Consider the following 14,384-nt stretch of genomic DNA (forward strand, 5'->3'; position numbering starts at 1 on the left):
GGTAGTAAGGAAATCATTCTATGTCGTGCAGCTTATAAGTAAGAATATCGCATCTAGGCCCAAAGATGTGTTTGTTCAGCTGTACTCTGGCCTCATCAAAGAATCATTGAGTACGATGTCCCCTTCAGTACGTATACAACTAGCATATGAACAGCTGGAGTGTCTACACAGGTTCCTCACAAAAAGAACACAGGGAATAAACAACATGTCCTAAATGGACTGTCTCAAAGCCCTATCCCTGTACTCTGTCTCCTATAGAGTGCCAAGAGCTGATCTACGCCTGGCCTATAAAGTATCATCTGATCCAACTCTGATGGGCCTGTTGCACATCCCCAAGGCAAATAGCATCAGAATCACCCAATCTAGGGACCTGAACCTTGTCTGCAACATAAATAGGACATGTTGGGGGGGGGGGTGGCAGGTATGTGTCTCAGAGGCTACCACTTCTCTGGAGCAGGCTTCCCATCTATTTGAAGAAGAGTTCTTCCCTAACCCAATTCAAGTGTAAATTGGACCAGTGAATGGGGAATAAGAAATATAAACCTGGTGTGGCCCATATGTCTCTAGTTGACAAAGGCAAATTGCAAATACTTGACCACCCATGCCTACGCCTGCATTAAAATAGCCCTAGTGTATAAAATTTGTCAGAGAGAGACTTCCTAGTATGGAACCACACTAAAATCAGGTGAACATGAAGGTTTCCACCAAAAAGTCAAGACATTACACCTAATAAAGTAAAGTGATGAAACAAAAAAAGCAAAAACAGAACATGAAATAATGAGTGATGAAAGATGGTCAGAGTAAGAACAGATCAGGGAAACTAAAGAAGAAGAAGGAAAATCCCAAGGAAGACAATAGAATGGGTGAAAAGCAAGGAGTGACCCTGGAGCTGCTCTGGAAATTGCTAAGAGAAGTAAAGAAGACAGCAATGCATAATTTAGCTGTGCATAAACAAAAACTGGCAGAAGTGATTCATAGACTCAATGAGCACATAATAGTTATTATAGACTCAATGAGCACATAATAGTTATTCAAGAAATGGTGGTGGAGAATGAAGAGCTTAAAACCAGGAGCTAATCCACTGAAGCCCATTTTAACTGTTTGGAAGCCAATACCATGGACATGGAGGATAGATCCAGACATAAAAACATCTAAGGTTGTAGGAGTACCAAAACGAATGGAAGGTTTGCATTGTACTAAACTCATGCGTGAGAAACTGGATAAATGGACAGGTATTGCATCAGCAGAAATCAAAATTGAGAGGACACATCAAACAGCTTGGAGACCAGGGTGAAGATACCTGAAAAGTATGTGCCATCATACTGAGGTTTCAAACTTCTGAATTAAAGGAAAGAGTACCGACAGAAATAGAGAGAGAGAGAGAGAGATGGATGCCTGGGAATAAAATAAAAATAGGAAAAAGCACATATTTTCATAAACCAGAACTTTTCATACATTACAAGGATGAGAAGGAATGCCTTTATACTAATTACAAGGGTAAGGCAAGAGAGGTGCTTAAGATGGAAGTTACTTTCCCTAAAGACTTTGCAAGCATTCACCCAGGGTGAGGCTAGGACGTTTACAGACCCAGCGGAAGGTCAACAGTTTCTCAAGAAGCCAGCAAATCATGAAAGAAATATGCCAGGCACAGAAGCACAAAATACACAAGAGGAAGTAAGCAGAAACAGCGACTGGAGGGACAGTGAGAGGAGAGCTGAGGAGGATAAGTAGAAACGGAAGGGAACATGAGTGCAAATAAAGAAGAAGACATACTGAACATCTTTAGTTTTAGAGAAAAGGTAAAAAATCTTTCCTCCTCACTTCCTCTTTTCGTCCACTCACCCTATCCCTGAACAATGGAGGAGGAAAAAATGAAAGGGCATAAGTATGACGTAGGGTAGGGGTGAAGGAAATTTTATCTGGTTGAGAGAACTTGGTCTACATATAAATAAAAGGAGAGGACACATTACAAGACATTGAAACCAATACTAGATGTCATCGCCAGGTCACTATCGAACACAAGACAAGGAATCACTGACACATGAGAAGAACCAGTGAACAACCGGGTTATTCGAAACCCTAAAGAGGGACAGACAAAAACAATATATAAAAAAATTAAATTGAAAATGAAGTGAGATGGTAGAAAATTTTAGCCTGTAGTAATAATTTAAAAAAATAAGCACTGTGTGATGCCTTTCCCAAATTAGATTGTAAGGCAGTAGCCATGCCTGAGAACATGCCTTGTAGCATGCCATTTAGGTAGAAGTATGGAAGAACTATGCATAACAGCATCACTACATAAAGACAAGGAGGACAAAAAATATGTAATCTCTAAGTTTCGCACATAAAGTATGTATCAAGCTACTTTGACACATATGGAGAGGGTGGGAGGAAACAGGAGAGATGTGAAGCATTTTATGTAGGTAAATCTGAAAGATTCCTGAAACAAATAACTTAAGAACATGACTACAGCATCAGAATAGGGGATATGAAAAATGCACTTTTTAGGCATTTTAAAAAATGCAGCAATTTTAAAGGTTTTGTATTTTTTATTATGGAAAAAATTCTGGTACCAAAAAGAGTTGAAAAGATTAGGAGAATAAAATGGAATATAAGGAATTGTACTCAAAACTGTTACTGGCTTCATTTATGAGCCCTGGTATTAATGGGAAGGTGTAAATTAATGTGTTCCTGCAAAGCGAGAGGCAAAATCATAATGCAAAATTTTAATTGCAACCTATTATATTATTTTTATAGAAATCAAGTTTCTTGTTTTTCTAAAAGTGTTTTTTATTCCTGTCATTTAAGTATGTGAAGAATTATTTAATGTTTTTTGCAACAAAATATTAGCTATGTATATTCATTGGTATTTGTATTTGAATTAGCATGTTAGTGGAACATCAGTCGTGATGGCCATGTGACGGAATGTGTGTACTTATTGGAGTTTGTGTGGTCATTTCTGTTCAGCTGTGATAAAGTCTTATATGAGAAAGCCAGAAAAGATACACTTTATAATAAACTGTAAGCTGACAGCAGGGTGTGAAGAGGTTTTGATTGGTTATTAGTGTTTTATAATTTCACAGGCCGCCCTATTCTCTGGAAGTTAGTGATTTTTGGAAATATGGAGGGAGCAAAATTGGGAAGGAAAGCAAAGTGGAAATAAAGCAATGGTGGGAAAATGAAAGAAATGAAAGCAAAGGATGGAAGAACAGCAAGGAACTGAAAATAAAATAGAAGTGAAGAAAACAGGGAAACAGAGGTGATAAAAAGGAGAGGAGAAAGTGGAACATCAAATATTAGGGTCACCTAAAGTTAAGGATAAAGATAAATCTGACAGAAAAAGAGGGAAAAAAGGGAAGTGAGATATAAAGTGTAGAAGGATGGAGAGAAAATGCTAGCAAGGCAGGAAGGTGTAAAAACAAAATAAGAACATGAGCTCTCATATGGACAGGCATAAGCAAACTTAGCCCGGGGGGGGGGGGGTGAACTTACCAATAAGAGGAAGACTGGAGTCAAATACAGACGAGGAAGGAATCTATAAAGGAGGAAAAAGACAGGGACGCTAAGAGGGGGAAAATGTATATAGTAATTACTGTCATAAAGATATAGTTCAAGATAGTGAACCTAATTTAAACGTAAAAGACTATAATACCACATAAGAGATGTGCATTGAAGAACTGAAACACATTGCTAAAATTTGATAGTTTATAAAAGTTGAGGATGGCCTACAATCGTGTGGGTCTGTATGGGTGTCATATGCCAGGACTCCAGCACATATCCAGTGCCACCTTCAACAGTGTATCCACATACGTTGTGGCCAAACAGCAATACAACTCCATGCACATTCAAACTTGGAACAGCACAGAGCATGCATTCTGCCAGCTTAAAACCCACTTCCACTGCCTCAACTAGTGTTAGGAGGTACTCCAGTATGTCCCTGTCACAGCCTACAGAATTTCCTTAGCAAGTTTATGTTCCATAATATGGAGATGAAGAGACAGTCCGGGCAGCTCCAGGATACCAGCATAGATGCATAGAAAAGGCAAGCAGGGAAGGCATATCAACACTATCATCAAACAAGACTATGCTGAAATAGCAAAGACCTGCAGTTGCACACCCACCACTATGTGGACTTGTTCCACTGGAACTTATGTTTTCTTCAGACAGGAATGCTATATGACTATGTGATTATGAACTTGTTGAAGTTTGCACATGTGTAGACCTGCTACTGCAGAGTGACAGATGTGGTCTCTCATTGGTCTCTCATAATGAGGGATGTAGGAGTGTTGTGATGTTGGTGAGGCTTGTGTACCCCATGGTGGTTCCTCTACAAGCCCCTTCAGTATGTATGTACCCTCACCTAACACTTGGCAACAATGACGGTGAGTGCAGTGATAGTAGCATTGTCAATCTTCCATAAGAAGGTTGACATGGAAGCAATGTGTGCCGACACAGACCTCAGGAAGTCAATCATTACTGCTTTCCGGTCTGCATATCATCAGGGATGCCAAGTAACACAGCAATGAGGTCCACGCTGAACTGGATTGTAAAAGGCAATGGCAGGATGATACACCAACATATCTGCTGAATGATCCAGAGTGATGCCCACATGTCAGGGGAAAATTGTGACAAGTGATGGTATTGGGAACTTCCACCAGGCTGCGAAATGGGAATACCACTAAGTGTAGGAGCATGGAGACCCCCTTCATCACTGGAGATGATGATCACTAACATTATACAGCATCAGGTTCTAGTGTGAATGAGGCCATACACACAGCCTGTACTGGAGAGGAGCCACACTCAGGATGAAGACGATGATGATCTGTCATCTGACTGTGACTCATCTGATAGCTGCATCTCATCATGACCATCAACCCCTGTGTGGATGATAACACCAGCCTGTTGTTGTGGCCCCCCAGGATTCTGTAGTTGCCTGCTGCTTAACATGCAGCTAATGCAGAACACTTCTGGAATTGTACATATATTGTTCTAATATTGTACCTTACACTTATCATGGCCCACTAATTTGCTTTTTTGCCTTTCAGCACAAGAAGAGCATGATGCAAACCATGTTGTCTTCTGCAGAAGACAAGAGAAGCTTGTTGTCCGACACAGTCAGTTCTCCACACAAGAGGTAACATGATAATCTTCACTGCAGTGTCAGGCTATACCTTCCTGTTCCATTTACTCCTTGCAAGTCTGGTTGACAGATCTATTCCGTAGCTTCCTTCTTTTGTTATACAATTTGTTTATGGCTGAGGTCCACCAGACAGGACGCTTACATTTGGAGGAGAGGGACTTGGATTTGTTTGGGATTGCATGATCCATGCATTCTTGGAGATGTCCATAGAAAGCATTTGTGAAGGATTCGGCATTGTGGGATGTGGTATCCACTGGCACAGTGGGCTTAAAGGATACCATCTCAGTCTTAAGAAGAGTGAAGTCTGCTTTTGAGAAGTTTTCACTGTGGTCTTTTGTGCTGGGGTGGAGGTGGGATATGTATATCCAGGGTGATTAGTTTGTGGTCAGATCTCACTAGTGAGGGGTATACTTCCGGTGTGGAGCATTTTGTCCCCATGTTTGTGATGATCAGGTCTAGTATATTATCTCCCCTAGTGGGAGAGGTGACTAGTTGTTCCAGTGCATTTGAATTTATGAATTCCAGGAACCTTTGGGCTAGGGTATTAGGGCTAGAATAATGTACCCAATCTATGTTTGGGTAGTTGAAGTCTCCCAGTATGATGGTATTTTGTGATACATTCATATCCTCCAATGTCTTCAGGAAGGCTGAGTGGGGTTCTTGAGATTGGGAGGGTGGTCTGTAACATGCTACCAGTTGTATAGCAGTTTTGCCTATGGTTAGTTGCACCTGTATGGTCTCTGATACTTCATGTGTTGCTACTAACCTGGAGGTGTGGGTGTCCTTTATGAATATGGACACTCCCCCTCCCTTTGTGGTTCGGCCCGGGTTTTGGGGCCGAAAAGCATGATACGAGGTATAGCCTGGTAGCACTGGGGTGCTCTCAGGAGCCTTGAACCAGGTTTCAGTTACTGCACAGACGTCGATTTTCTCCATGCTGAGGAGTGCATCAAGTGCCTGCATCTTGAGATTTAGACTTCTGGCATTGAGCAGCATTACCCTTAGTTTTTTTCCATTTTTGTTTTCTAAGGAGGTGGGTTTGTCTTTTGAGCCTTGCCTAAAAAAGGCACTATGGGGGTGGCAAGAGCTTTAGCCAATATCCGGAAGCCCAGTGGTGACAGGTGTAAGCCATCCCTTGCGAAGCAGCGTGGCTTGTCCACCATATCGCAGACAGACATTGGATCCCCTTAGAATGACACCAGTACTTGAGCCAATTGTTAAAGCTGATCATCTTGTCTTTGTATTGTGGTATCATTCTTGGCGAGGGCAAGATGCTGCTCAGGGTCAGGGTCATACCAGCCTGGGCTACATAATCAGAGAGCTCCTCTATGTCTCTTTTCATGTAGTCCAGGGAGGTACATCTCAGGTCATTCACACCAGCATGGACAATGACGGAGTCATATTTGCACTTGCTTTGGAGTGACCTGAGTGCGTGTGTTATGTGGCGGATCCTAGCTCCCGATAGACAGCTCACAGTCACCTTCTCCTTGTTCAGCCTGGTCAGTGGGATATCAGTGTGTCTGACTATGGAGTAACCTATTACTAGTGTATCAGGCAAGGTGTTTGGCCTTAAGGGCTGCGATTGGTCGACACACTGATTTAATGAAGTATGTGTTGCATGTGTTTTGTTTTGAGGTGGTGGATTTTTGGATGTCTGCTTTGGAAGCCTCTGTTGTTTTGGTAAGTTTTTTATTAGAGCCTCCAAGTATGTCTTTGTGTTTTTATGTGTTTGGTTTGCAGTTGTGGTAGGTCTATGTGGGACTGGGATTGTTGTGTGTGTGGTTGCCATCTCCTCCTGTCTGGTCATGCCAGCCCTGAGTTGAGAGAGTTCAGCCTCCAGTTTGGCTATATAGTTGCATCTCTCACATGTATTTGTGTTTGTTGGGAGGAGGAGAGGGTTGTCTGTGTACATGAGACAATTGTAGCATTGTCTCAAGATACCCAGATTGACCAGCTGAACTGGAGATGACGCCAGTAATCTACCACTCGGCATGCTAGAACAGTATAAGGGAGTGGTATACCTTTAAGGGAAGTGGATATTCACAGGGGTGGTAAGTAGATGTAGTGCTTTACTTAGTACGAGAGTGCTTACTTAGTAGAGAAGTATTGAGAACAAGTGCTAGGCTTATAATACAGTGAGTAGTCTGGTTATACTAAGAGTAGAGCTTCCTTAAGGGAAAACTTGAAGAGCAGACTTGGCGGAGCCAGAAAAAGTTTAACCGGTGCTGCGCTATGCGCATAACCGCGCAAAGCCGTGCAAACGCAGATTTTAAACAGTGAACTACAAAAGAGCTAGAAATGGTCCCAAACAACCAATTACTACAGCTTCTTGTGCTGAGGTCACTTCCCCCAAGAACAGGTAGGCTGCTCAAGGCTCCCCACTCCCACTGGTGAGCAAAGAAACTTCCTTCTATCCAAGTAAGGTAATGGACAACACAGGACCTACACCACAGTCCAGAATACAGCAATGCCTGTAAACTGGTCTAAACTAGTCAAGGAAGGCGGGAAAACAAGGATTATTTTTTTGTTTTTTTGGTAGAAACACACAGAAAATGCAGAAACAGTGATAAATTAGTTACACAGGCTAGCACACTTTAGTGGGCAGCCTCCACAGTTAAATTAAACAAACAAACAAGCAAACTTTCGATCAAATTCGACTAAAATGTCAGTTCTAGCTGCCTCTCTGTTTCCAGTTTTCAAATGAATATATTCATATATTGAGATGCACACTAAGATGTGTATAAATATTATAAATTACATCAAACCTGCATGTTAAATCATAGTCAGTGCTGAAATCAAAAATACCTCTGAAGAAATAGATAAAGCCTATTGTAAAGTGACTTAATCGGAAGTATGCATATGTGAATTAGATGTATATGTGTTTGTTTTCCATCTGGCTACCAGCAATTAGCTGCATTCACATAACTATCTGCTATCTCTTGCCCCACCCATGAAACCATCAGCCTTAGCCCCCACTCCAAACAGCATCACTTCTCAGTCACTTTTAGCTGCACTGTATCCAGTCATAGCACACATGGATAGATGTGCTATCACTGGACACAGTGCAGCTAAAAGAGACTGAGAAGTGGTGCACTGTATCCAGTCATAGCGCACATGGATAGATGTGTAGATGAATATGTAAAGTAATAAGGTATGGTATCATGCTGACAGCTGTAAGAAACTTTTACGTTAATCTTGTACATGTACACATATAACATCTGCATATGGTAATAGGCAAAGCGCTAAGCAGGGATTCTTCTGCCCTTCATAAGGGGCCTCAGTTTCACTTTTGTTCCCCAAAGCTCTCCCATGGAGTTCAGAACTCTCAATACATGTTCCATCCCCTCAACCTCTCAGGTTTCTAGGCCTGCAAACAGAAGTTCTAGGACTGATCTAGAGTGCCAGAATATGTGATACACCTGAGCACTTTTTGCGGTTGGTTTAATGGTGAACAACTGCGCATTCTCACACTTGTAGTACTAGTTAGGTGACCTAAGACCGGGTCAGACAATCCTGCAGCCAGACAAATACTTAGTCATTATCCTGTGTCAGTGGCACTAACGAGTCTTCCAAGAGACCACAGCCATGGCATCAAATGTGAATATCCTCAGAGATTGCTCTGACATCATTTATTTGCCCTTATATTATGCATTTTTCGTTACAGCATTATTAATCTAATAACAAGGGAATAGATCTGATAGCTAGACTTCCCTCATTTCTCCCTTTCACATACAAGCAAGTCTCTATTGTTTTTTTCAAGACACAATCCCCTACAAAATCAGAGCTCTTTTTTCTCTCAGGTTCATTTTGCTGAATTATAAATCTCCAACAGACCACATTAGACTGTCTGACTTGTAATACATTTTAAATGCATGAAGGGACACAAATTTTCTTCACTGACCAACTCTTGCATACTCTCTCAGATGACAGAAGAAAGACATCTGCATTCCCCATCTGCATGACAATATTCATGTGTTCATCTTCTCCATCTGATTTGTCACTAAAATCCCACCTCAGCATATATAGTACTATTTCCAAAATGGAAAGTAAGCAACGTTCAGTAGCAGCTTGCACAGTAATGACTCCACCCGATGCCTATCGTGTTCCTATCGCGTGCCATGTTTAAGTGACAAAAACAGACAGCATAACAATGCATCCTACCATGGCTAGCTAAATTCTTCCCTTTTAATACCTGCTCTATAGCTTGTTCATAATGTTGGAAGTTGTTTTGTTCTCGTTTAGTTCTTTCATTAAGCTGTTCAAAAATCTGTTTCTTCCATGTTTCAGTCTCTGCAGGAGTTGCGAACAAAGACATGGCTGCCACTGAAGAAGCCAGACCTGAAACAGTACAAAATCACACAATCAGATTAACATACCAGGAATTTTAAGTAACACATTTAACAGTGACATACTGCTTCATGTTTTTATGTCTAAATGTAGACCGCTGGCCTTGAAACACAGCCACCAATGAATCCCATAATGGCATCACATAGTTTACTCAAGAGCAAAATGTTTCATGACTAGCACAAGCAGAACCCCCTTCCCACTGCTACTGCCATGACCATCATCACCCTCAATATAGTATACAAGCTCCTGCCGTGAGTGAAGCACAGACATACAAGCTAGTCAATCTTGGCACCCTGTATCAATGTGGCTACAAACAGAGTCTATAATATTTAAGGTAACTGTAATGGCAATACTGATTCTACGTTTGTTTTCCTAAATTAGAAACCACATTTTCACTAATATGTCATGAAATGCTGCAATACAGGTCCATGCATTCTGCCAGAGGAATGTTCAAACACTACAGTAAGACAGTGCAGACAGGCATCACTCTAGACTGAGTCAAATTACCACATTTATGACTTTTATCTATGTTTGCATTTTTTAAAGAAAGCTACCAATTTAGAATAAAGTAATTTTATCAGTTCTATCTAAAACTAACAAACCAGTGCCTCTTTATGCACTACTAAGTAAACAGCCTTACAGGAATGTATCAAGCGGGAGTTTATATGAAAGATACAAGGCTGGGGAACATGCTAAACTAGTGAAGCTAAGAGGTGTGACAGCATTCCCTGCACTTTCTTAAACTCCTTGACAAACAGCTGACATGACTTGCTTGGCCAAACTGCAAACTCATTTTTTTAGGTTATAAAATTGTATGTATCTGTTATCCAGGTAAATAAATGGTCCACAGACCATTTTCAGCCATGACCTGTGTTCACAAGGGTATGAATAAATGAAATATACATAAACATTTTACAGCAGTTAAATAAAGCAGTATATTTTGGGAAAGTGAGAGGAAAATGGAGTACCTTGAGTAAAGCCATGGAGACATGGCAGACTCCACAAAGACAGTGTCCGTCCGAAACTCAGGACTGAACAACAGACCACAGCACTATGAGGGATCGATCTTAACCAGTGAAATACTGTCCTGCCCACAGTGCTAACTGGTTACACTCAAATGATGCAGGGCTTTAAGGGAAACAGTATATTTACAAGGTACTTGAAACTGCACAATATCACCACGAAAAGAGAGTATGAGTGTTCAGCAGATACAATCAAAATAAAAGCAGCCAATATAATAAAGACTAGATACAATCCTTCAAACAACAGGATGCAAATCCCCACAAACAAATAGGATGAGTGCTTTTGGCTATGCCTTCATCAGATCCTGTTCACATTGTAACACCTCCCTTTTTTTACATTGTTGCTAATCCAGTCAAGTCAAGTCATCTCCTGAGCTTCCTGCTTTTCAATATTGGTTTTAAAGGCACCACTCCAATAAAACCAGGGCTCCTGTCTGTCTGTAAATCAGCTATCCACCGTGTTTCCAAGACTTCAGTTTTATTTGACAGATCTCTGCCCCTTATTTTATCTAGCACTCTTTCCAAGGCTAGGAAGGAGAATTTATGTCCAGAATACATTTGAATATGCTGTGACAAAGCATTAGTCTGTACATTAAGTCTAATATCACTAAGATGGCGCAGAATCCTCTTCTTAAAAGGCCTACTGGTTTTCCCAACATAAAATCCTGGGGGGCTATCACAAGTAGCTGCATATACTATGTTCTTAGTACTACAGTCCACATGAGTCTTTAATTTGTATGTCCGACCAGTTACAGCATGTTTGAAACAGTTGCTTGTATCTATATAAATGCATGCTTTACAACTTCTACATGGAAAAGTGCCCATTTTAAGGCTATGTGGAACATTATCTTCTTTGCAAGATAATCTCTTTAGATTCAACTAATTCTTAAAAGTGAATCTGGGGACATCACCAACAATATGTCTTAGGCTATCATCTGAAGTTAAAATCTTTCAATTCTTCCTAATAATTTCACAAATGGCTGATACATTGCTACTGTGTGTTAGTAAACATCTCATGCCACTCAGTTCCCTATTTTGTTTTTCCATATCATCCTGTCTTCTGATTCTGACAAATAAGGTCTCCCTCTATCATTTCTCTGTGCCTTTGTCTTCATGGTTCCCCGTCAAGTTTCAAAATCTTTTTAGCCTCGGGTCAATAAATTGTTCTGTAATCATTCTAATTCATGTTGGTGCACTTCATCATCTCTGCAAAGCCTAGATACACATAACATCTGGCCATTTATTATTTGCGGATACACATGTTTAGGATGCATACTTGTTCTATGCAAAGTATGACTTTTCCAACATTCTTTTCTTTACAGGAGTGTATTAAATTGACCGTCTTCATCCAAAAAGACAGTCACATCTAAAAAGTCTATTTCTTCCTTGGAACTCCTGACATCAAACTCCAAGAACAATGTTGTACTCCCCAAATATTCCAGAAAATGTGATAGTTCATTCTCATTACCTCTCCATAAAACAAAAATGTCATCAACAAATCTACCATAAAAGATGAATTTTTGTCTTAGTATTCTGAAGGAAACCTATCTTTTTCTCTCTCTCTCTCCATATATATATATATATATATATATATATATATATATATATATATATATACACATACACACGTGTGTGCATGTTGTGTGTGTGTGTGTGTGTGTGTGTATGTGTGTATATATATATATATATATATATATATATATATATATATATATATATATATGCACACACACATATACATGTGTATATAAGTGCGTATGTGTCTGTGTGCATATACAGAATACACGTTATATATATAATACACACACACATGTTTATGTGTGTGAAAATATATATAATGTATACACACACACACACACACACACATATATATATATATATATATATATATATATATATAAATATATATATATATATATATATATATACATGTATACCACAGGGAAAATTACCTCTGTGAGCAAAAAGGCTGCTGGCCAAGAATCCTAAATCGAAAAAAAAGAACCATGCTTCTTTATTAAAAACAAATAGATGAGCACTTTGACCTGTATAAGAGCTACGTCAGATTTACATCCAGTTTACATGACATGTAGTATTTATATGCTTTAACACAGATATCATTCTTAAGTAATTTGAGCTGGGGATCATACATACACATGTGTATGTATACATACATATATACATATATTTCAAGCATGGGCATTAATGCCCTTCTAGCTTGCCAATATACCAAAACACTTGTTCCCATAAGTGCCCAGGCTGTTCTTAAAAATATCTAAACTAGTACTAGTGGGGAGCCTTGAATAGCCTACCTGTCCTTGAGGGAAGTGACCTCAGCACAAGAAGCTGTAGTAATTGGTCATTTTGGACCATTTCTAGCTCTTTTGAAGTTCCCTGGTTAAAATCTGCCTCTGGCATTTTTTTGAAGCCATATTGCTCAGACACAGCTCCACGTGGTCCTGTTGAGTCTTCCTGGCTACAGAGAACTGAAAAAAGCGACTGCTTTCCTGATTAAGTATCCTGCTGTTTTTTTATATTTGTTTTACCTTCTACTGCTTATCTAGTGCAAGCTTTAACTGTTTTCATAGTTATTTACTGCATTTTTATTATCTGCACTTAAAAGTACATTTTAGTGAAATTAGTCTAATTCAAGTCGAAAAGTGTTTGTTTGCTTTTAATTTAATTGTTTGGCTGCCCACTAAAGTGTGCTAGCCTGTACTACTGACTTATTGCCTTTTCTGCATTTCTGTGTGCTTCTATTTAAAAACAAAAAAACAAAAAAATATTCCTTGTTTTCCTGCCTCTCCTAAACTAGTTAGACCAGTTTACAGGCCTTGCTGTATCCTGGGCTGTGTTGTAGTTCCTGTGTTGTCCATTGCCTTACTTGGATAGAAGGAAGTTTCTTAGCTCACCAGTGGGAGTGGGGAGCCTTGAATAGCCTACCTGTCCCTGAGGGAAGTGACCTCAGCACAAGAAGCTGTAGTAATTGGTCATTTTGGACCATTTCTAGCTCTTTTGAAGTTCCCTGGTTAAAATCTGCCTCTGGCATTTTTTTGAAGCCATATTGCTCAGAAACAGCTCCACGTGGTCATGTTGAGTCTTCCTGGCTACAGAGAACTGAAAAAAAGTGACTGCTTTCCTGCTGTTTTTTATATTTGTTTTACCTTCTACTGCTTACCTAGAGCAAGCTTTAACTGTTTTCATAGTTATTTACTGCATTTTTTATTATCTGCACTTAAAAGTACATTTTAGTCCAAATTAGTCTAATTCAAGGCGAAAAGTGCTTGTTTGCTGTTTAATTTAATTGTTTGGCTGCCCACTAAAGTGTGCTAGCCTGTACTACTGACTTATTGCCTTTTCTGCATTTAGCGCGGAGTTGCCACTAGAGCACCATCGGGCAGCGCCAGTTAAACAAGGTTAAACTATTTCTGGCTCCGTAAAGTCTGCTCTTCATTTTTTCCCTTTAGAACTGCTCTACTTGTAATCTAAACAGTCTATTCTCTATCTGTAAAGCTCAGCACTTGTTCCTAAAGCATTTTTAGTCAGGTAAAGCACTTCTATATTATACAAAGTACTTCACTAGCTTAAAACCCCCTTGAGTACCCACTTCCCTATAGGTCCTTTCTGACTCAGTTACACAGCAAACTTTTTCATTTCTTCTAGCATGTCAAAGGGTCAGTTGCTAGCGTCCTCTCCTGCTCAGCTGGTGAATCTGGGAATATTGAGGCAATGTTACAATTGCCTCATGTACACAGACAACCCTCTCCTCCTCCCACAAAACACAAATACATGCGAGAGATGCAACTATATAGCCAAACTGGAGGCTGAGCTCTCTCAACTCATGACTGGCAAAACCAGACAGGAGGAGAAGGTAA

At 39.9% G+C, this 14,384-nt stretch overlaps 1 protein-coding gene across 1 annotated transcript in view; it reads right to left on the minus strand.

Moving 5' to 3' along the window:
- The window catches only part of TECPR1 (tectonin beta-propeller repeat containing 1), a gene marked incomplete in the record, with an annotated part of 1,181,271 nt that overhangs the window by 732,520 nt on the left and 434,367 nt on the right, over positions 1-14,384 (minus strand). Inside the window, 1 exon segment of the mRNA XM_044089712.1 lies at positions 9,333-9,478. Within this exon segment, the coding sequence (XP_043945647.1) occupies positions 9,333-9,478 (146 nt within the window).

The sequence above is a fragment of the Protopterus annectens genome, chromosome 12.part0 (genome assembly GCF_019279795.1).
Source record: "Protopterus annectens isolate FY-2018-M chromosome 12.part0, PAN1.0, whole genome shotgun sequence".
Classification (NCBI taxonomy): Eukaryota; Metazoa; Chordata; order Ceratodontiformes; family Protopteridae; genus Protopterus; species Protopterus annectens.